This window comes from Rhinopithecus roxellana, chromosome 16, assembly GCF_007565055.1.
Source record: "Rhinopithecus roxellana isolate Shanxi Qingling chromosome 16, ASM756505v1, whole genome shotgun sequence".
NCBI lineage: Eukaryota > Metazoa > Chordata > Mammalia > Primates > Cercopithecidae > Rhinopithecus > Rhinopithecus roxellana.
In genome coordinates, this window is record NC_044564.1 from 20,808,380 (window position 1) to 20,831,345 (window position 22,966).

Below are 22,966 nucleotides of genomic sequence, written 5' to 3' on the forward strand. Positions count from 1 at the left end.
GTACATTCTTATTGAAACGGAAGTAAGTGGAGCAGGCAGCTCCGGCTTCATGACAGCCTGAGCTCAGATCTCATTTTCATTAGAAAATATAGGTAGTACTTGCTGAATCACAGGCCTTCCAGAACTCCTGTCCCAGGGCAAACAAAGATTTGGTTTATATCCTGCAAACCTCTGTTTGCAAATTACAGAGCACTTCTGAGAGCTGGAAGGGCGATTTCTAGATTACTATGGAGACTGCAACCCACCTGCCCCTCCCACCCCACCAGCGAATCCCCCCAAATGATTTTGTTTTCCAGAGGAAATATTTTTTCCCTTCCTTATTGCAGAATAGATGGAGCATGTTCTTGTTGAAGAGAGACAGTGAGGAAGTCTGGGACAAGAGAAATGAAATTAGATGTCATCCACAGCAGCTACATCATTTTCTCCATTTGGATGTCTGGCCCCTTGAACTCTGAGACACAAAACCCTGCACCTGACCAGCGTCTGAACTGTTCTGTTTGACAGCAGTTTACATGTATAATTTTCTCTCTAATGTATTCTGCAAATGGTAGAGTAGAAATAGCAAATAAAAGACATTGCAAGGCCTAGCTCTCTCCCACCCCTTCTTTCCCTGGCCTGGTGTCATTTGAGCTCAGTGAGTCTCAAGAAAGGCTGCCATTACAATGTCAGCATCTGGAAGCCACCCCCACTGGGTTCCCCCTGGGACTCAGAGACTGAGCCGCAGCCACGGAGAAAGCGGTGGAGTAGGGGCGGTGGGAGCCATAGATGCTCCAGTGCTGGGCGCTCTGGGCTCTGGTCTTCACTGATGACCTTCTCTTGTTTGGGGAGCAGTGACCGCTGTGTGCTAAACCTCCTGTTGGCCTCCAGCCACTTGCCAGGGACAGAGCTGCCGCCTGCTGTCCCTTCTTGGGCATCACATTCCTGGCAGCTGGTGGTCACTCACTCACCCTGCCACGACGGCTTCCACAAGCTGCCATTTACCAGGCAGACAAAGGGGGATTTTCCCTTCCCCTGAGTTTGCAGGCCCCTCAAATGCCTTACATTCCAGGAGCTGAGAGAGAAAGCAGGCTCCTGTGGTTTCTAATTAAACCCACAATTTAAATAACAGTTCATGTAACCCCAAGGGTTGAGAGGAACGCTAACCTACCCCCTCCCAAGAGAAGCAGCTGGTGGCCCTGGCTGAGGAGCTGAGGGCTTGGCCTTTGCCAGATACGTGACCAAAGAGGGTAAGAGGGAAGTCCCAGGGCAAGTTTGTGATGAAGCGGGGCTAAGTAGGAGGGGCGTGGATTCGGTGGGTTCTGTGCTCCTCCTAAAGGTTAAGAAGTAAAAAGGGAGGAACACTTGCCATGTTTAATTGGAGCCTCCAATCGTGAATTTTTGCTCTTCTCCAGGGAAAAAGTGGAACGGTGGTCTCTGAAGTGTTAGAATCCCAGATACTAAGGTTCTCATAGGAGTCCCCCCCACCCCTAGGTGACTCACTCTTTGTGAGTTGTAGAATTTTTCTCTGGGGAGAAGAGGCAGGGGCTGTGTTCTGGAATACAGACAAGCGGGGAGCTCAGACAGGACCCTGGGAGGTGGAAGATCTGGCCAAGCCTCTGCTCACACTGGACCTCAGTTTACCCAAGTGTTGTCGAGGGGTCTTTGGGTCTGTTGCTTTCAGTGTCCTTTCTGGCCCTGGCTGTCTGTCGATCCTTGAGCTGCTTTTGTGTTTTTATTTGGCCTGTCTGTGGCCACAGTGAGCTTTGTAGTACGTTGATCTCACCAGATTGTTGTCTGATGACCCAAGGCGTGGTTGTGTTCCAGGTCTGGGGAAATGGAACGCCGAGCCAATTATCTCTAGACAAACTCTTCTGTGCCTCAGCCAGCACCAGGGGCTTGTCAGCATTTCTAGGCTTTCTGTGATCTTGTTTCCAGCTTTTCCTCCACTTCCATTGCATTAAACCAAGCAACTCACATTCCCTGAGGATGCCCTCCAGGTTCTCACCTCCATGCTTAGTGTGCGTTTCAGATACCCTTCTGTTCTCACCTCACTGTGCCCAGAGCCGGCCAGACATGCACGAGCCCAGAGGGCTCTTCCTCGCAGTGGAACCCTGCCAGTGTGGGTCCCATTCCTTACCCCTGTGAGACGTGGAGCTCCCTGAGTCCGGGCACCGGCTTTGGTTCCTGCCTCCCCTGCCTCTCCTTGCTCATCTAGCTGAGGCCTAAAGCATAGCTGTGAAGAGATGTGAAACAAAGAAGCCAAAGGTGGACTCATACCTGCCGTCTTCCTCCCTGCAGGTGACCATAGCCGATGACTACTCAGATCCCTTTGATGCCAAGAATGATCTCAAGAGCAAAGCAGGAAAGGGGGAGAGTGCTGGCTACATGGAGCCCTATGAGGCACAGAGGATCATGACAGGTAAGCGGAGCTGAAGCACAGGGGCTTACGGCTGGGGTCAGGGGGTAGAAAGGGAGTGAGAGCACTGCTGGGTGGTCCCCAGCCAGCCTCAGTGGGGGCATGGTGTGTGCTTTCAAGCTGGTAGGTGGGGGCAATGCTGTATTAAATCTTCCCCACAGTTGACCTGCTTATGTTTCACCTATATTAGGAAAAAAACTGGCAGGGCACCATGATAGTCCAAATACAAGGATATCACATACAGTTAACCAGAGGTAGGGGCCAAGAAGTAAGTGGGGAGAAGAAGGAGAAAAAGTAGTTCTATCAGAAATTTCTGAGTGAAGAAAGGTAGCATTTGAGACATAAAACTTTACTTGGAGCTTCCTAGTAGGCAGGGCAAAAAGGGAAGCAGGCTGGGTCACCTGGCTTTCATTGCTTAGTAGAAGAGAGCTGACCAGATTACTAGTAGAGACAAAATTATTTCTGACCACATACCTAGAAATCTTTGTTTTGGAGGTGGAAGCAGCATAAAGAACCCTGGTCTACATGACAGGGTTACAGTAAGCATGGAGACTTTCCCCCAGTGGCTGTTTGCCTGTTGGCCATTGATGACAAAACCTTGTCAAAGCTATTGTGTGGAGTCAAGAAGAATGTGGCTGGGTACGCAGCATCCTGGGGGCCTATTTTAGCTGGAATAATACAATACTTGGAGCATCTTTAAGGAGTGAAGGGTTATCAGACATCAGTCATCTTGTAGGCAGGATTGGGGAAAGGTCACAAGCAAAAGAGAAACCCCTGTTGTGGCTTCTCCTGGTTCAGGAGGGCAGGCCAGACACTGAAGAGCAGCTGTGTGGGCTGCCCCCGTGACCCCACACAGGCAGGGCCATGAGCAGCAACACATCAGCACATTGTGCTGCAGGGTGCAGGAAGGTGGCTGGGAGCAAGTTTGGGGCTGCCCTGGCTTTGGAGGTCTCTTGAATTGGTACCCTGTATATCCGGGGACTTGGGGTACAGATACTGTGGCCCTCTTATTTGTCTGGTTTTGGTTTGTTTTTTTGGCATTCCTGTCTTTGAGCACCTTCTCCTGATTCCTTCTTGAATTAGTAGAGACCCCATCTCTACTAAAACTACAAGAAAATTAGCCTGGCATAGTGGCACGTGCCTGTGGTCTCAACTACTTGGGAGGCTGAGGCAGGAGGATTGTTTGAGCCTGGGAGGTGAAGGTTGCAGTGAGCCAAGATTGTGCCACTATACTCCCACCTGGGCAACAGAGGAAGACCCTGTCTCAAAAGAAGCTAAAGTTTCTCAGGTCATTTTTAGCCAGATGAACAACTATTCACCTTTGAGGTCTTCAGCAGCACCCAATAGGGAACTCCAGCTCCATTCCTAAGGCACCAGGCAGGGACAAACCCTCCATGAGATCGGGGCTCCCAGCAGATGCCCTCTCCCATCCTCCTTCCATTCCCGAGTCTGGACTCCTATAACATCCTGCCTGTGGCTCCATGGGACCTCAGCCCCTGTCCCATGTTCTGTACTCGGAGCAAGCCACTTACTTCTATTGGTGCAACTCCAGGAAAGGAGCTGAACCTCTCAGTTTCCCTCAGCCTCATGATGAAGACATATAATGAGGCTTAATGGGGGTGTATGTCAAAGTGCCCAGCATGGAGTCTGGTTGGTCTGGACTCATCTAGGCTGGTCTGGACTAAAGCAGTCCTCCCATCATGGCCTCCTGAAGTGCTAGGATTGCAGGCATGAGCCACTGCACCCGGCCGACTTTGCCATTTTAATGAGGGCACACCCCACGGGGTTAGGTCCAACGCAGGGCAGTTTGATTGAGGCAGTTTGATTTAGAACCTGTTAAAGACCTCATGCATTCTCTCTCCAAAGAAGCATTCTAGCATATGCTGCTCTGTGTTTGTATCCTAGCTTGGCAGCTATGCCCTAGTTTACCCACAATTCTTGTTTTTTAAGAATATAGGTTATTAAAAGGGGTGTTTTCTGGTTGTAATGATCCTTGCTGAAGCTGCCTTTGACTCAAAATTATTTGTGTGTAATTCTTTGTGGCGTCACCCCAGTGATTGATGACAGGGCTGAATGTGGGCTAGGATACGCCATCAGTGCGTAGATGCTCCAGGAAGCTCACAGAGCTGACGTGAAGCGCTTTGAAGGGGAGATGGTGGGGGAAGAGAGGGTGGTGCTGGTGACGGCAGTGGAGTGGGAGTGGCATGGAAAAAGTTTAACCTTTTAGATTGATCCTTTTTGGATGATATTACATTTTATGTGTATAGGGCAGTGTCTTGAGTAAGTAAGCAAAATGCTGACAGGAAGGCTGTGCCCTCTGTGTGCCGCAGGTGGCGTACCTGTGCAGGAGGAGCCCGGGCTGGAGTCAAACAGTTCTGGGTTGGTCATTTGCCACCTGAATGACCCAGAGACCTCGGTTTTCCCCTACAAAGCAGTAGCCTCAGATCAGGCAGTCATTAGTGCTTCTAGCTGCTTTGGGCTGCTAACTGGCCGTGTGACGATGGGCAGCACATTGTATGCCCCCATATTTACTTATGTATGAAATGATGGGCCAGTGATAACAACAACAGGGAGGCAGCTGGTAAGCTCTCGAGTACTTGCTTACAGCACTTGCTGTCAGTTCTTAACTGGGTCCTCACCATTCTCCGTTGGAATATAGGCTGCCCCACTTGACCAATGGAGAAACCAAGGCACAGAGAGATTAAAATCTAGTCCAAGACATTCCAGCTGGTAAGTCAGTTGTGGGGCTGACTTCCTAGCCTGTTTGAACCATCATGTGGGACTTTCTTTCCAGGGCCTCTCCAGCTCTGGTGCACTGCAGTTTGGTTTTCAGATTCCCCAGCACAGCCATCTTGGGCAGTGATTCACTGAGGAGTCTTTGTCCTCTTTGTCCCTTGGCTCCATTCAGCAGCTGGTGGGGAGATTGGCCCCGCCCTGTGGGCTACAGCTAGGATGGAAGTCCTGAGGAAGTGTGCCTGTTTCTCCCAGGGACTCCTCTCACCCCTGCCCTCTGAATCCCTCAGCTTATCCTCTCCACAGGCTCCAGTTTGTGTCACCTGCAGAAAGTATGTTCTGCTTCCAAGATGAATGCTCAGCCCTTCACAAACCTCCGAGCCCAGTTGTCTGGGCCTCACTTGCCATCCCCATCGCCTCTCTCACCCCAGCAGCATCGCTGGGGGTATCTCCTTAAATGCTGCAGCTCTGTGGAACCTAGTTGGAGAGCTAGTGACCTGGTCCAAGCTTTCTTTTTTTTTTTTTTTTTTGAGGCGGAGTCTCGCTCTGTCGCCCAGACTGGAGTGCAGTGGCTGGATCTCAGCTCACTGCAAGCTCCGCCTCCCGGGTTTACGCCATTCTCCTGCCTCAGCCTCCTGAGGAGCTGGGACTACAGGCGCCTGCCACCTCACGCGGCTAGTTTTTGTATTTTTTTTAGTAGAGACGGGGTTTCACCGTGTTAGCCAGGATGGTCTCGATCTCCTGACCTCGTGATCCGCCCGTCTCGGCCTCCCAAAGTGCTGGAATTACAGGCTTGAGCCACCGCGCCCGGCCCAAGCTTTCTTATTTTATAGATGGGGAAACTGAGGTTCCCCTGGTGGTGTAGTGGCTAGGATAGGGAAACTGAGGCTCAAGAAAGTTATCCTTTTGAGATTTTTTTTTAAAACCCACTGATTAAATGTGAAGCTGTCTTGTAAACCAGTGAACTGCCTATCCCCAGAGGTATCAAAGCAGAGGCAAGACAACCAGCATTGGGCAGTGACATGAAAGGGAGTTGAGTCTCAGATGGGTGGCTGGCTCAAGCGACTTCTGAGGTCTGCATTAACCCTGAGCTCCCAGGATGCCATGATTCACTGTGACCTGCCTTTCAAGCACAGTGACTGTCATGAGTCACCCAGGACCAGCCCCACAATGATAGCACCTGAGACCAACTCTGAATAGGAGGGATCTGGGTAGGGCTGGCAGCTTCCTTTCGCAGTGCTGGCCTGGCTAATTGTTCAGTCCTATTTCCCCTTTTCATCTTCCTTGACTCGTCTCTCAAGAGCAAATTCTGGTCTTGGACTTTTCTATGCCCTGCTGCCCATCTGGGCCTCAGTTTCCTCGTGTATAATTTAAAGAGAAAGTACCAGAGCGTTTCTGGGTTTCCTTCATGCCCAAGCATCTCTGTACTTAGAATCCCCAGGCCACGCCTCCTGTTGAACCAGTGATCAGGCTGCTTCACAGCCCCTTCTTTTCCCTCTTCCCTGGGTCTTGATCCCAGGCTTAAGGTCCCCAGATATATGAAATCCTGCTGATGCAGCAGAAAGGGTGCTGGACCCTGATCAGGCCAACTTGGCAGGGTGCTTAGCCCAGTGAGGTCCATGGTGTCATGGTAAAATAGGGCCTGTGATCCTGATGCCCACGTGGAAAACAAATTTTGCACATGTGCATGAGATTGTTGTTATTGGAGGACAGAGGGCCTGTTTGTCCTTCCTGTGGTACGCTGTGCTGTTGAATTCTCTAGTTATTCCCTGTAGGATCGCCTGCCCACCTGGAGGTAGGTTGCACCCTTGCCAGTGCTGGAACAGGTGGTCCCTGGGTCCTCTGCAGTGCTCTCAGTCATCGCAAGGGCTCCAGGCCAGGCTGTGTTGGAGACTGGACCGAGTAACCTGGACAGATACCACCACTGCCCTCCAGGAACATCCACAAAACAGATAGGCATGGACCTGGAGTGGTCAGTGAGATGAGCATGTGGCTCTCCAGGAGTTCAGAGGAGGGAACAAGGGCTTCCAATTTGGGTGATCCAAGTAGAGTGGGTTGTGGGAGGTGGTGGTGATGAGCACTGAGTCAGGCATCCCAGGCCAAGGGAAGAGCTTGAGAAAGGCATAGAGGTGGGCCCTTGTTGCTAGAGAGGAGTGGTTGGAGATGAGGCTTTTGATAGGATAATGATAGGAAAATCTCATGGGGCAAGAGCATGTAGAGATTGACTGGGATCTGGAAGCCCAAGTTAACCTAAAGGCACAGAGTGTTTTTGTGCCTGAGATCTTCTCTCCACGGGCCTTCAGCCCTAGGAATTCTTAGAGGTACCCAAGGAGTTGTGGTAACATGATGACAGTCACTAGCTTTTGCAAAGAGCTTCCTTGTGTGCCAGGCACTGCTCCAGGTACTCTCCATGGATTATCTCATTTAATCCTTGCCTATGAGGTATAGGGATGTTCATCATCCCCATTTTACAGAGGAGAATACCGAGCTTCAGATTAAATAAGCAGCAAAAACAGAATCAAGAAGCACCTTCTGGAGCCCTCGCTTGCAGCTAAAACACTCTCACATCTGTCCTGTGTTCCCCAGAGGCTCTGAGGAATAACTGGGAAATTTAGTTACTTAGGCTGCCTTTTTAGATGTGACTAACCCTTCCTCTGGCATCCTTTATAAAACTGTTCAAAGTGTCATCTCACAGGATGAGTCCTTAAGCATTAATTGAAAGCATTTTCACATAATTTTTAATATGTAAGCAATTACACATTAAAAAGTCCTTAGCATGTTTTTATTATTAAATCAACTTTATAGCCTAATAAGAGGAAATTAAAGTCATTTCACACAGAGCCCCCCTGCTCTGACGTGGCTGGTTTTCCTTGCTTACAACTAGCCTTCTACCCTTTTTAACTGTGTGCTAGTAGGCACAGTCCAGATGAAACCAGTCACTGATTTTAAAGGCAAGAGGGGATGTTCTTTTGTATTTTCTCATCCTCTGGCGTGGCCTCTTCTAGTGGCAACATGCTCTCTGGGAGAATCATGGGGTTTATCATGTTAAAGACAATGTTCCAATTGTGACCTCTGTGTTTCAGGAGAAAGGAGGCAGGAAGTACAGGTTCTGGCCTTGGCTCTGCCCCTGGCTCTGTCCTTGGGCAGGTTGCTTCTCTTCTCTGGGCTTCAGTTCCCTCATCTCTACAATCAGATTCTGCCTCCCTCACAGGGTGTCAAGAGGATTCTTAGAGGTCATGGATCTGGAATGACTTCATAAACCCTTAGGTTACCCGCCTCTGCGGCCACACTGGGCTTTTCCAGCTGCCCTTGTCAGGCCTCGTTCTAACAGTCCTGAGGGTCCTGCCCCACCCCCAGCCACCTCCACATGGCTCCAGCCTCAGCCCCTCCCAAAAGCATGCATGCTGCCATCTCTGCTCTCAGGACAGACAGGACACCATTCTGGACAGCCAGCTCTAGAGGCCCTACCTAGGACTGCTGTTCTCTCATTCTGGAATGAACTCTCCTGGAGACCAGGAAATGCTTCTCAGAAAAAGGAACCTGTGAGTCTTGCCTGGGTGTCAGAGAAGCTGTCTCTGGCCACCCTGCCCGAGACTTCAGCCTTCCTCTCATGTTTGCCATCAGCCCTGACCCCTGGTTCCAGGCAGCACTGTTCCCCTGACAGCTGGGAAAGCAAAGAGCCTTCTGTCTGGGTCCTGAGTCCAGGCCCTTCCCAGCCCCAGCTCTGCAGTGCCGTGGACTCTGCTCCCAGGATGTCCACACACTTGCCTCCCTGCACAGCTCTGCTCCCCAAAGCCTGTACCCTGAGCCCCCTCATTTCCTTCTGTCCTGCTGCCTCTCACCCTCTGCAGGCCTCAAGCTCCTCCCTCACCTGCCCTCCCCACCAAGTCACCACGGGCTTCAACCTGGCCTGGTGGTCACAGCTTTCCCCCAGCTGGATGATGGCAGGATGGAACTGTCCTTGAGGAGCAGTGCTTCTCGCCCCATGTAGGCTTCCTGCCCAAGGTTGAGAGAGGGGTGTGCACTAGCCAAGTTCACACAGCAGCAAGCCACGGGGCAAGACTCCTGATTTCCATCCTGGAGCTCCTGGGCCTTGTTTTGAAATGTTGTGAAATCTGTTGTCACATCCTCCTGCCTGGTAGATAGCAGACTTGGTCATGGACTGTGCAGAGTTCCCTGGCTGGTCTGTCATTTACCAGAATGACTTACCTATCGGACAGGAAGGAGATCATCAAGTGTAAATAGATTTTGTATTAGTCACCTGATGACTTTCCTATTCTGAAGAAACAACAGGGCTCACACACCCAGCCCAGTGGTGCTCACCCGCAGAGCTGTGGGTGGGGAGGGAAGTGGGAAGCGTGGGTTTCCATGGCGACCTGCGGGCCCATTCTAGGAGCCACTTTCTATTCTCTCAGCCCTGCTCACCTCTTGTCTTTGACCCCTGACACTGAGCACATTCAGGTTTTCAGGAAAGTTGCAGCAGACCTGGAACAGGCCAAGGAAAGCAGACAGTCATTGACAGCACTCCCGCTGTGGGTTGAGAGTCTTTGCCCTCCAGGTGCTCCTGTCACTTGGGGAAGGTGGACGGGGCCTAAAGAACACTCAATGTCTGTAGTATAAAACAAACTAAGAAAAACTACACTGGAGAAAGAAATCTGGTCTTGGAGAGCACAGAAGAAGGAGTAGTACAGCCTCTGGGACCAAAGTGTGCTGCACAAAGAGTGCAACATCCCAGCAAAGCCACACTTGAGGTCCTGTCTCAAAATGACCTTCTCAGGGAGGCCTTCTGGCCACTTATCTTACATTTCCACACCTCCCCCACTTCTCTGATGTTGTTCCTTAACACTTGTCGTTATTTAGCGTATTACATACTTTTTTTTACATTTTCTTTGTTTGTTGTCTGTCCCACTACTGAGATGTGGCCTTCACCAGGGCAGAGACAGATTTTATTCCCTGTTGGAACCTGAGGTACCTGGTACAAAGTAGATGGTCAGTAAACACTGGTTGAATGAATGAGTGCATTAATTCACTCCAGGGACCAGGGCTGGTCCACAGAGTGCTGGGTGCCCCTGAGGAGCCCAGGGACCTTCTGTCCTCCTCCGAAGAATGCCAGATCTGGAAAGTCTGAGTTTAGCCACTTGATAGGTGGGCAGGGAGGAGCTGCCTTGGCCTCAGGGTGGGAGTTGAGTAGGCGTTCTGACCAGTTCTGTTTCTGCAGCTGGCAGACTGCATAGGGATAGCTGATTCAGCCTCTTCTCCTTCCCTCTCTGGGCCGAGAGCTCCGTGAAGGAAGGGACTGGTCTTCACCCATCTTCATTTCTCTTCTGGGCCCAGTAAATATTCAGTGATTGAATGATTGAGTATAGGAATGCAAGTCTGTATGGAGAAGAAATGAAAGAAAAGGAAACAAACAAACATACTATAAACAGCCTCTCCCGTTCTGCTGAGACTTGCTTGCTTGAAGTCACAGGGCCTAGGTCAGGGGGAAAACGCAGTGCATTCATTCATTGCTGGGTGGCTATTTGCGAGCGCCTGCCAAGTGCTGGCACTGTTCTGTGCTCCAAGGTCTATCCATGAACAAAACAACTCCATGTTCTCGTGGAGTTAACAGTTGAGTGAGGGACCAATCTGGCATTGCCTACCCATGAGTCCCTGAAACTCATTTCCTAGACGCTGCGGCTCCAGGTTATCGAAGGCTGGAATTCAGGGGCTTTCTCAAAGTCAGGAGCTGAGTGGAGACTTGTCCCCAGGGCCAGGGCCGCCTTCAGTAGGAAGGACGGTCTCAGTGCTGTCTTCTGGGGATAAGGGGGACAGCTGTGGCCCAGTGGCTGGCAGGTGTGTTCCTCTGTCCTTGGCCCCAGTAGAGGAGGAGCACGGGCCCTGAGGGTTGCCATGGGTTTTTCCTGTGCTGCTGGCACTAAGCCTCATAGGTGTAAGGGCCCAGCAAACAGATTGCAGTCCTGTTGAGCGTTTGGCAGCGAGGGCCCAGGCCCCTCGGAACACAGCCCTAACTCCTTGTCTTTCCTGGCAGCTGCGAGAGAAACGTGCATTTTACCCAAGGTAGAAATACAGGAACAGGAGTGTGAAATGGAGGAGTTTACCTCCCCAGGCCTGCCTCAGCCTTGCATTTCAGAATCCCAGAGAGACATTAAAAGATCTGAAAGTGCAGAAACTGATGGAGATACCTGTCCTGAAATAGGCTCAGGGAGACTCAGGTTAATCCGCAGCAAAGCTCCTGCATCCTGCACCCACCCAGCTCCCTGCGTGCTGGACAGGGTGTGGAAACCGTGCGGAAACCCACACTGCAGGGGTGTGGCATGATTAGGAAGTCATTTAGGAAAACAGGCCTGCCTGGGAGTGTGGATGGAATCTTGCAGTGCCTAGCAAGAGGCAGGGAGACAGGTTCTGTAGTTCTGAGGCTATAGCAATCATCTAGGCCAGGCCAGGGGCTGTGGGGTCAGGGTAGGTGTGGTGGACGGGCCCACCAGCCAGTGGGTGCTGTGTGGAAGGGAGAGGAGAGGGTGGTATGACACCACCAGTGGGGTCCTCCGTTAGTGGGTGGATGGGAAAGTCGGTCACCTGATGGGGACTGTCCTATCAGAGAAGGGAAGGGAGGTTCCTGGGGAGGAGTCAGAGTTGAGATGTGGTGACCTTTGAGGTGGGAGCAGCCAGCTGGGTGCTTGGGAGAGATTGAATGCATTCATGTGTGAGGGAAGGTGCTTGAGTCAGATCAGAGGAGGGCCCCAAACTATTCCAGGGGCCTGGGGGCCACCATGAGAAGTCCTGGATTGTGTTTCTGGTCTGGGGAGAGGAGTAGTGTGCAGGGAGTGGCCAAGGAGACAGCCGGCCACAGTTCCTGCCTTTCAGAAGCCTGAAGGAGGAGATTCCGTGATTTGCCCTACACCCTATTATTTGACTAATTAATTAGTACTCTCCTCTAAGTAGGACTCAGGCTGCCTTTCTGGAAACTTATAGAGATGACAGAGGTCTGTGTTTAAAGGTTACCTTTTATAGATGATACCAGGAATCTCCCTAAGGCTCTGAGAGGAAGCAGGTGAGGTGATTTCCATTTTGTAGATGAGAAAGCTGAGTCGTAGTGGCTGACAGGACTTCTGGCCCCTTCTCCCTGCAGGGGTCACTGCCTGGTGATGCAAGGGAGGGATACTGAGTAACAGCAGGTCTGGGTCCTGCCTCGGTGGCGGCAGTCTAGCCGGTGCCTCGGGTTCGGTGATCTTCCCCACCTCTTGGAGAGTCCCGCCTTCTCCCTTTCAGCCAGCTTGGCCCGTGTGTGTTCCTGTGGTTAGTGAGGGCTGGCTGTGGTCCTTTTCCAAAACAGGCAGCTGAGCAGAAGGAAAAATAAAGTGCCGCCTCTTCACTCTCCCTTTCAGGGTATAGGTGTGTAATTGTACCTGGCCACCTAAAAAAAAAAAAAAAAAAAAAAGCACCAAAAGAGGGGCCATCTCCCAAGCCCAAGCCTCAGCTTTTGGGCCTCTCTGTTCCTACTGCCCCCGTCACCCCATTCTGTCCATATGCCAACACAGCCCTCACCGTGTCCACTGTGATATATATGCTAGACTGGGAGCACCTGGAGGGCAGGATGACAGGACAGGCTGGGGCTGAGGTGTCTTGCGCCCAGACTGTGTGTGCCATGTGTTTGAGGTTTTGGCCTGGAACTTTCTGGTGAAGAATGTCCCCCTCATCCAGAACTTGCTGGTTTTGGGGGAGCGGTGTGTGTACATGGTGAGTTAACATCCCCCACAAAGCTCTCAGCTCCCAGAACTGGATCTCATGCCTGCTGGGCTGGCTCACCTCTGCCCTGGCCAATGGGGCAGCATGTGTCCTGTCTCCGGCACCCCAGCTGGTCTCTCACCTGCTGGCCTGTGGCCCAGTTCCCTCCCATCTGCTAAGCCTCAAGTCTCTGTGTGGACACTGGCACATGCACTCATGTGCCCATGCCCCCAGCAACACAGCCCTCCATGAAGCCACCCTCTCTGGCAACTCCTCACCAGGTCGGGGGCCTTCCGAGTCTTTGTGCTGCCCTAGTGGGCCTGTCTTGGCCCCTGGGTGCCCGTTCCCCACCCTCTGCCCCTCGGGCTGGGTTCTGGAGCCCTCAACTTCCTGAAGTGAACGGACTTCATCATGCCTGCCTTCAGCTCTAGCCTCTTGCTGCCCAGTTCAGAACATCTCTGGCCTGGTCCCCCCACCTTTGCCAGCAGAGCCCTGGGGGGTGAGCTGGGGGGCGGACTGGGGGGCGCCCACCTCCTCAGCAGATCTTTATTCACTCGGTTCCACTGCGGCCCTTCCCTTCCGAGTTCCACGCAGCCCCCAGCAGCGCAGGTTCACCTTCCCCAGAAGCCTCTGCACGCTTTACGCTCCCTGACCTGCTGCTTTCCCCAGGTGCCTGTGGCTCAAGGCAGAACCAGGCCAGTTGGCGTTCAGTTTTCTGCTCAGGTGGTGTTTAGTGAAGCCCCGTGCTCTCATGCCCTTCACAGCATCTCTCCTAAACCTCCCTGAAGCCCAGGGAGGGAGCGCCTGGGTTGTTTCCATTTGCCAGTGAGGAAACTGGAGCAGAGGCTTCCACAACAGCTGGGGGCCTGGGAGCACCTCTGGGGGCCTGGGAGTTGTGTTCCAACGTCCAGGAAGGAGCAGGGCAGGTGGTCAATGGACCAGATGGACCCTGGGCTGAGGGAAGTACATGGTCCTGAGATGGATCCCCCAGGCCGGCTCCTGCCCTCCCCAGTAACAGAAGCAGAGGCCTGGAGCCAGGAGGCCCCAAGCAATAGCCTCACCACCCCACACAATTGGGAACCAGTAGATGGGCTTCAGCATCCTCCCTTCCTTGACCTCTTCTAGGATTTGCTTCCGCTTCTGTGCTGTGTCCCTTTACCTTATGGAGAACTGCTTCTGCTGAGTGAGTCTTTGCTGGGGGAAGGGTTAGTGCTGAGCCACTGAGTGGCCTGCTCTGGTGGGCACTGAGGGACATAGTAGTACAGTTGGGACGGTGTCAGAGCTGGGTAAGATAGAGCAGGGGCAACCTGGCCTCATGCTCCTGCCCTGCCCTTCAGGGTGAACCGCAAGAGGGTCTTTGTGGAGCATCCATGGAAGCCCTGCTGTTCTGGGCACTGCAACGAGCACAGGGGTTGGGAGGTGGAGCCCACCTTGGCCCTCCCCTCAGGAGGGCTGTCCACTGGGATGTGGCTATGACTGCTGTCACATGTGGGTGTAGAACCCTGCCCTTGTGAGACTGGGGGCCGCAGGGCAGGTGTGGCCCATTCTGCTTGGTTAGGGGTGGATGTTGGTTAGGACTGGGTGGGAAGGGTGGTGGAAGCAGGTGCAGCGAGGGGCATGGCCTAGCCCCTGGGTTTAAGGGTGGAGTTGGAAGGAAGTGGAGTCTCTAGCCTAGGACAGAACCCAAGGAGGTCACGTGTTTACCTGAAGGGGACTCAGAATTGTGAAAAGCACCCACCTGAGGCAGGTCCCTAGGCCTTTAGCTCTCCCATCCCTGCCCCGCTCTCACTCGCATCCCCATCTCAGCCCAGGCTGCCATGCAAAGTGAGCTGTCCTCCAGCTGATCCTCAGAGGAAACTAGACAATATTTTTAATTATTGTCTAATTTACACCCAGAAGTTAGGAGGAAGGGCTTGGTCCTTATTAATAGTCTCTGCCTATTTACCCCTAGACTTGAAACTAATTTTCATCTGGACCAAGATTTGTTGTAAATTCTCAAGGTTCCGTACTAATAAAAAGTTTCCGGCTGCCTTTTGGGCCCCAGCTACATGCCCTGGGCCTGGCTCCCAAATTTGCAGAAACGTGTGATTTCTTGGGTTGAGACAGGGTGGATCTTAAAACTCGTGGTCTCCACCCCAGGGAACTTGATGCAGGGTCCTGGATCCTCAGGAACTAGTACTGCAGTTAAAATTCACAGTCTGGTTTTAGCTCACTTTTTAACTGAACTGTATGTGATGTTGTTGGAAAAGCTTGAACTCGGGTATTAGAACCTTTCCTCTCTCTGGAAATCTTCCTTCATAGAGTGAGAATTTTAGAGCCAAGCTAGGTTGGGGGACTAGACAGATGGTAGTGGGGCTAGGGTGAGGGGGGTGCAGGAGGAGGGTTCTCACAACTGTCCCCTGAATGGTGGCCTGAGCTGAAGTCCTAGCCCAGGGCCCCTTGCAGTCACTAGGATGCCTTCTTATGCGGTTCACGTGGTTCGGTAGTGCTCTTGCAAAGCAAGGCCTCCTGCCCTGCCTTCTCCTGTAGGAACCCTGTGCAGGTCAGTCATTTGCTCTGCCTCTAGGTCCTCTGCAGGGAGTGATGGCTTTTCCACCTCTCTGTTTAAGCATCTAGGAGGAAAACTTCCTTGTTTCAGGTCATCTGTGGCTTTGTGGAAATTTCTAATTAATATTGTCAGATTGTTGGCATTGCTCTCATTTTTTCCAAGACCTTGGCCTTCAGTTATATGTGTGGGGTTATTGCTATCACCATTTATATTTATTTCTCCCTTTGCTGACTACCCATATCTCATTTCATCCTCAGAATAACCCTGGAGGCAGTCCTTGCTATCCTTTTCTTAAGATAGACAAACTGAAAACCAGAGAATCGAGTGACCCACCCAGGGTCAGCCAGCAGTAGTGCCAGGGCTTGAGCTAGGGTCTGTTTGCTGTATCACATCAGTCCCCATCCCCTTCCTCTCCTTTCCATTAAAAAGAGTCTGTGCTCAGAGCCGGGTCCTGTGAGGTGGGATCAGGGTGGATGGAAGTCACTCACCACCACTCCTGCCCTCTGGAGCTCATGGGGAAGATGCAAATGGCCTTTTCTCTTCTCTCCTCTTCATATCATTTGGGCTGTTATCTGCAGAGTAAGTGTAGGTGAACTGCCAAGCGCTTGAGTCATTGTTCTAACTCCATGGTAGATGCTGGGAGAGAGCCTTTCTGCCGGCGAGGATGTGGCCCCCAAGAGAACTAACCCTCACCCTCTGGGGCCAGCCAGTATCCTCCTACTCTAAGAGGCTGCTTGTGCCTCAGTGTCCCTGGCACCTGGTCTCACCATGCAGCGAGGCAGGACCACAGAAGACCTAGCTTGGAGAGTGTCCAACCCAACCCGCCTGGACATGGCTTCCAGGTCAAAGCGTCCAAAGGGCTTGGCCTTTAGAAGCCGTCCTTGGCTGAAGGACAGAACTGGCCAGGCTCTCCCCAGCCCACAAAAAGCCTTGCATGTCTTCACATTCAGGGTGAGGAAAGGCATAATTGTGTCTGGAAAGAGCCCTGGGTTTGACACTAGCCGTGGAGCTGTAATTATCGTCTTTAATTACACGATGGTGCCTTTGCCAGGAAGACGTGCTTGACGATTATCTCCTCTCCTGACAAGGGTGGTTCCATCTCCCTTTGTAAGTACTGATGTAAACACATGGGCTCACTTGAGATTTCGGGATTACCAAAGAGCCATTCAGAGTTGCCTACCTAAGGACCCCTGCCTTTCAGAGGAGAAAGGGGCAAGCCAGGTATCAGCCATGCAAGTGCTTTCTTGCCTGCTGCTGAAAAAGAATGTCCATATACCTCTGAATTGACTTGATCTCTGAAACGGAAAAAAAGAACAAACTTTTCCCTGATGGTTAAAATAAAGAAAAAAGGAAGAGCGAAAAGCCATGTAACAGTAACCCCTGTGTTTACATACCAAGCACATCCCTGCTCATTTGATTCTCACACCACCCTGGCGAGGCAGGCAGGACACATGGTGCTGCCTCCGTTGTATAGATGGTGAGATGAGGTCTCAGAGAGGCTAAGGGACTTTCCCAAAGTCACACAGGAAACCAGGACTAAAGCACCCTGCCAGCACCCTGACTATAAGCCAGGCTTTGGCACCTGCAGGGCAGTATTTTGGTTCATTTTGTGAGATCCCTCAACTCCAACTCACTCTGGGGCTTCTATGTGGCAAATAAAGCCCCTCAGCCTTGAGGGGCTTCTGAGGGCCAAATGCCATGTATGCACTTTATAGGACTGAATTGAGGGGCAGCCCCCAAAGACTTAGGAGGCCAAATGACAGTGCATTCCCCAATGGACTGTACAAGTTAGCCCAGTGTTGCAGACAGAATTAGCCTACCCGGCCTCGGAACAGCCCCACCGGGGAATCAGCACGCAGTGCAGAGGATGGGAGGCTGGGTAGAATGCTCCCCGCCCCCGGGCTCTGCTCACCACAAGGTGAAGGGCAGGTTGCCCTGAAGATCCATGAGTGCAGGGCCTTCCAGGGTCAGTTGGTACCATGGTCAACATGGGGAAACAAGGGCAAGGTGGTGGGCAGTGGTGAAAATGCAGATTCCTAGGCCCCATCCTGTAGAGGCTCTCACTGAAGCCCAGGAACCTGCACTGTAATACATGGCTCCATGGCTCTGGGACAGATGGTCCCATGGTTAGAGAGTCCCTGCTTTAGCAAAGGGCTGAGGCCTGAGGCCTCCTTCAGGTCTTCAAGCTGTGGCCTGGCCTGGCCTGGTCTGCCAGCAGCAGCAGTTCTCCCTGACTTCTCCCTCCCTCTCTTTTCTCTCTCCACTGCCTGCGGGAGGGATGGACATCCATTCTGTTGTCTCCTTGAAGCTACCTGTGCAAGTCCTGAGGGCCCAGCCCTGGGCCTATGGAAAGGAATGGAAACCACTCACTCACTCAGGTGTGGCACCCCAGCCTCGTGGCTCTTCTTGTCAGCCTTCACGACGCTGTGATTCTTACGGGAATCTTGTAAATCTCTGAATGGCCAGTAGAACAGGGCTAGGGGTAGAGGGCGTGGGGTGGTAGTGGAAAGAGTCATGAGCTGGAGGCTGCAGAAGTGAATCCCAGCTCCTTTGACACCTGGTTTGAGCTCGGACAAGGCATTGCCTCAGTTTCTCCATCTCTGAAGTCAAGGCTTCAACCAGATCCTGAGGTGACTTTAGTGCTAACCTGCCCTGGTAGTGGCGACGGTCACACAAAGACACGCTGGATGCACACAGGGACACTATCTCCCCGAACACAGAAGCCCCCCAGGTGCTGCTGGTGGGTGGGCTGCTGCCTCAGCTGCCTTTGTCCCCAGTTTCCGTCAGACCTCCACTCAGTATGTGGCGCTTGGTGTCAGCAGCTTCCACTCAGCACTCCGGAAACCTGTTTGTGAGCTAAAGTCACACTAGCCTCCCTAGGGCATATCTTTCCACAGAAGCCTACTTCCGAATTGGACCTAATTGTAGCATATATACCTTTAAATAATTTTTTTCAGTGTATTTTAAACAGCTGTCACTTTTGCACGTGCATCACTGGAATAAAGTGGAGCAGCCATTTGAGCTCCTGGTCACCCCAAGTCTGCAGCAGGCTCTTTCCTTGCAGGAGAGAGACCTCAGGGAGGAGAGAAGCTAGGAGGTTTGAGAACAGCATGAGATCAGCTCGCCTGCTGGGCTCAGCCCTTCCCAGATCCCTCCTCACTGTCCCCTGATGAGTTTCCCAGGCCTGGCTGGATCATGTTACTTTCCTGCTCAGGGATCTCCACTGGGTTCAACAGATCTGAGTCCAGACTTTCCAGGCCTTCCTCAAACCCCACACCCTAGAGGGTTCCCAGGGCCCGGCAGCACCCCAGCACCCACTTGCTTTCATGTGTCAACGCTTACTGTCCTCTTCACTGAGGGACTCCCCAGGGCTCTGTGATCCCACAGGGAATTCCTCCCTCTTGTTCTGCCTTGCTGTTGAGTTCCTCCAGCAGCCTGGGCAGGGCCTGAGTGACTCACAGTGGGTTCCCCAGAGCCCAGCACAGAGCTTGACTCTTGGGAAGAGCTGGTTGAAACTGGATGAAAAGTGGGCCTTTCCTCTGCTCCCATCTTATCCTTGCCTTTGAAGTCAGTTTAATGGCTGCAAATATATTAACCATTGGACTGTTGGATTTCCTGTTTGTCTCTGAAAAATAAGCATTCAAAACAGGATTTCGAGGACAGGCGGGGCAGCTCACACCTGTAATCCTAGCACTTTGGGAGGCCAAGGAGGGTGCATAGCTTGAGCTCAGGAGTTTGAGGCCAACCTAGGCAACATGGCGAAACCCCATCTGTACTAAAAAATTAGCTGGGCGTGGTGGCATGTGCCTGTAGTCTCAGCTATTCGGGAGGCTGAGGCAGGAGGATTACTTGAGCCCAGGAGGTGGAGGTTGCAGTATGCTGAGACCGTGCCACAGCACTGCAGCCTGGGCGACAGAGCCAGACCCTGTCTTTAAATAAATAAACAAACAAAATAGGATTTTGAGACCATTGGAACGTGTGCTTTCTTGGATTTGAAAACAGGCAGTGCAGAGACCATGTATCTGTCCCTGAGGGTGGTGGGGGAGGTTGTGAGTCTCTGGGGCGCCTGCGGTTTTGGGAAGTTTACCGTTTATGGAGCCCTTGGTGGTCAGGAAGCCCAGGCCAGCAGGATAGTGGTCCAGCTCAGTACTGTGTTGGGGCCCTGGCCCTAGTGCTTCCCTCCTCCCTCTGAGCTGCCTGCTCCCGGCCACTGGTGCCTTGGAATTGTAACTCAGAGCTCAGAGCAACAGGAATGCTATAAATCTCCATTGCACTCCCCTTTACAAGCAGGCAGTTGGGCGCAGCAGCACTTTACAAGAGAAAGCAGCTCCACCACAGCAGAATGCAGTGAGTGCCTGTCACACAGGCTGTCCTGCCTCTGCCTCTGCTTGCTGGGTTGGACACAGTGGGTACCACAAGCCAGGAAGAAGCGTCACTCTTGTTTATCCCCATCCCATCCCAGGGCCCTCTGCCCCTTAGCAGGGTCTCCTCCTGGGCCTCGGGCCCCCAGGGCCTTATTGTCCTTTCTCCCACTTGCCCTTGTCACACAGTGACAAGCTGCTGTCACCCTGGACAGCTGTTGTTTGACAAGCTGGCCATCTCCCCCGGGGTGAGGAAGCAGAGTGCCTTGGCCTCCATGTCTCTGTGATGTGAGAGGTACAGGGCTCCAGTCCTGAGGAGGGTGGAGCTGGACAGCCCAGAAGGCCAACCACAAAGATAAGATAACTTGGAGTACAGTCCTTTAGGAGTTTTGCCCACTCTGCAGTCATTTTGCAGCCTCCTGTGCCAGCTCCTACACTGGGCGTCCAGAGATTGACTTAAATGAGACCCAGGCCCCAGTGGATGTGGACTCAGGTCTGACATGTCTTGGGCTTTACTTTGTGCTGTGGGGACCCCCAGAGGTGTTTTGATCACTCAGGTTCCAGGGGAAAAGGAGGCAGGAAAGGGTTCCAAGGAATTGGAACTTGGCCTAAGTCTGAAAAGATGAGCAAGCCGGGGGGAAGGGGCTATCTAGGCAGCAGCCCGAGCTCAGACCTTGAGGAGAGGACTAGTGGCTCTGGGGACCCACCGGTGGTTTCGTAGGTGCTGAACTGACGCCTGAGTTGGGTCCTGAAGTTAACTCAGAGGTGGGTGCCATGTAGAGAAGAGGGAAGGGATGGCTTGCAAATGGAGATACAGCCTGTGGCCGGCATAGCTGCAGCTTCAAGAACTTACAGAGGGGAGACATGTGGCTGCCAAGTTGTTCGATGACCAGTTCATAAAGGGCTTTCCGAGCCCCCTAAGGGGCTTGGACTATATCCTCAGGACTATCTGGAGTTGTTGAACCTTCAGCTGCTCCCACTCACCTCCTGCCTGTCAGCTTACCATTCCCCTGACTCAGACTATTGAGCTCATTGAAATCCTACTGACACCAAGCGGACACACAGGTTTATCACATAGAGCCTCTGCTCTCAAACCTGGGTCAAGTTGGAAAATTAGTCCGGGATAAGAAGGTAGACGTGGAGAGTCACAGGGCAGTTAGAGCCAGCACTGGCAATGTCTTAAGGCCTTGGGTGATTGATTGACATATGAATCAGACAGATAATTAGCACTACATTGGGGTGCCAAAGGGACAGAATTCTTCTCCAGGGTGGTTAAGGGACTACAGTAGAAGGAGGGGAGATCTAGGCCCGACCTTGAATGCCTTTGGGTGTTGAATGAGGAGCTGAAAGGAAGGCCATTGCTGGGGAGGTGGGGATCAGCAGGCTCCAACCTTGGCCCAGAGCCAGCACATCAGTGGACACTCTGTGTCTGTCCAACATTAGGAGATGGGGAGCCAGCTGGTGCTATAGAGATAAGGGCTTTAGACTCTCACCTAAGTGTTCATTGACTTACCAAATATTTTTAAAGAACTGCTGCTTTATTTAGGCTCTAGGCTCCTGTGTACATGATCACAAAATTCTGCACACATACAGGCCTCAGACCTGAGTTAAGGACCCTCCACCCGAGGGCTGGACAGGCTGCAAGGCTGTCCCCTCTGTGTGCTATTTCTCCGTGTTGAGCAGGCTGCAACCGTGAGTACCAGCTAAGCTCAGACTTTATGATCCAGGTGAGAAGCAGGAAAGTTCATCCTAGGTGTGAGGGAAGAGGAGGGGTTCAGATGCTCCTGAAAATGGAGTCACTTCATGCAGCCTGTGGACAGATGGCGCGGCGGCTTCTTCAGGAGGCTGTCCTGTGTCCACTCCCACCTGCAGACCCTGGCTGACTGCAGGCACACAAAATGGCTGCAGTCATTTCGGCTTGGACATTATTCAAAACCGCCATTTCAGGTCGTCCACCACATAGAAAAATCTCCACAAAGCACGCTGGTACATTTCATTTTAAACAGTGGGAGCTTCCTGGTGAACCCTGTAAGAGGAATTAGTTGCAAATTAAACCCCCAGGAAGCAGAATGACTTGACCTATTGTATGGAATTGTTGGGTGTAAGCCAATCGGATGTTGAAAGACACCTGCCTAAGATGGTGATTTGGGTCTCAGAGCAATTGATCTTAAACCCCTCTGGCAGATGTAAGGGAGTGCCATCAAAGTGTCCTCAGAAGAGTGACCTCTGCAGAGTAGATGAGAATGACGGGAATCAGCCAGCGTGGAACGAGGCCCCTGCAGGTACTGGGGCTTTCTGGATAAGTTTGTCCTCCTTGTTTTGAGCACCCTTCATCTCATTGCTCCCTCTCCCCTAATATTCCTTCTGCTATTAATATACATGACATTGACAGTGAGGAAGGCAAGCTAGGAAGGCGGCTTCCCGCCAGTGGAGGAGGAATGAGAGTGTAATGACTTTTGGGGTGATGCGAGACTCAGCAGGGCCTCTGAGGTCCTGTGCTCCCCAGGCTTGGAGCACTCTGTGACCCAGGCTGGCCTGTGCAGGAGCATTTTTCCAGACTGACTGACAGTAGCCAGCCCCTCTGCCAGAGCTGGGAAAAGCAGGGCCTTCTCCCCACCAGCCATGGGCAGGTGGCTGGACTATCAGGCCCAGAGACCAGCAGGTATACACAACAGAGGAGGGCTCGCACTATGAGGAGTTTAAAGATTCCTTGGGAGGGTGGGGCAGGACTTCCCCAGGGAAGTGACCGCCTCTTTGTCTCACCAGGACAAGGATGAGCGGGATGAGCTGGAGCCTCAGTGGTCATGTGGCCTGTGGCTGGTGCCTTCCTCCGTCAGGGGACGTGAGTGAAATCTGAAGTGCGTGTCTGTGTGGTGGCAGCTGTAATGTGACAGCTGCCGCCCGCCCGCCCTTCCCCCAGCCGTTCTCGAGTGAGGAAGCTTGTCTGGCAGCGCCAACTCAGCTGTCATCCCACATCAGTTTTTGTAGGTTCCCAGCTAGTGGAAAAGTGCCAAACACAAGCAGATGATATACTTAATGAAACACTCAGGAAGAACGCTTCAGTTCCAGATATTAAGGGTTTGTGTGTCATGTTTCTGAGCCCTGGAATCAGATCATGCCTTCTCAGCCTTGTCACAGAGTACAGGGCTCTTCCTTTTAGGAGTGAATATGAAAAATATTTCATGGTGAGGTAGAAGTTTC

The 22,966-nt window shown here is 52.3% G+C and overlaps 1 protein-coding gene across 1 annotated transcript in view; it reads left to right on the top strand.

Moving 5' to 3' along the window:
- SHB (SH2 domain containing adaptor protein B) overlaps nt 1–22,966 on the top strand; it is a 148,589-nt gene that overhangs the window by 51,120 nt on the left and 74,503 nt on the right. The window contains exon 2 of the mRNA XM_010369997.2: nt 2,278–2,398. Within this exon, the coding sequence (XP_010368299.1) occupies nt 2,278–2,398 (121 nt within the window). The remainder of the gene's footprint in view (nt 1–2,277; nt 2,399–22,966) is intronic.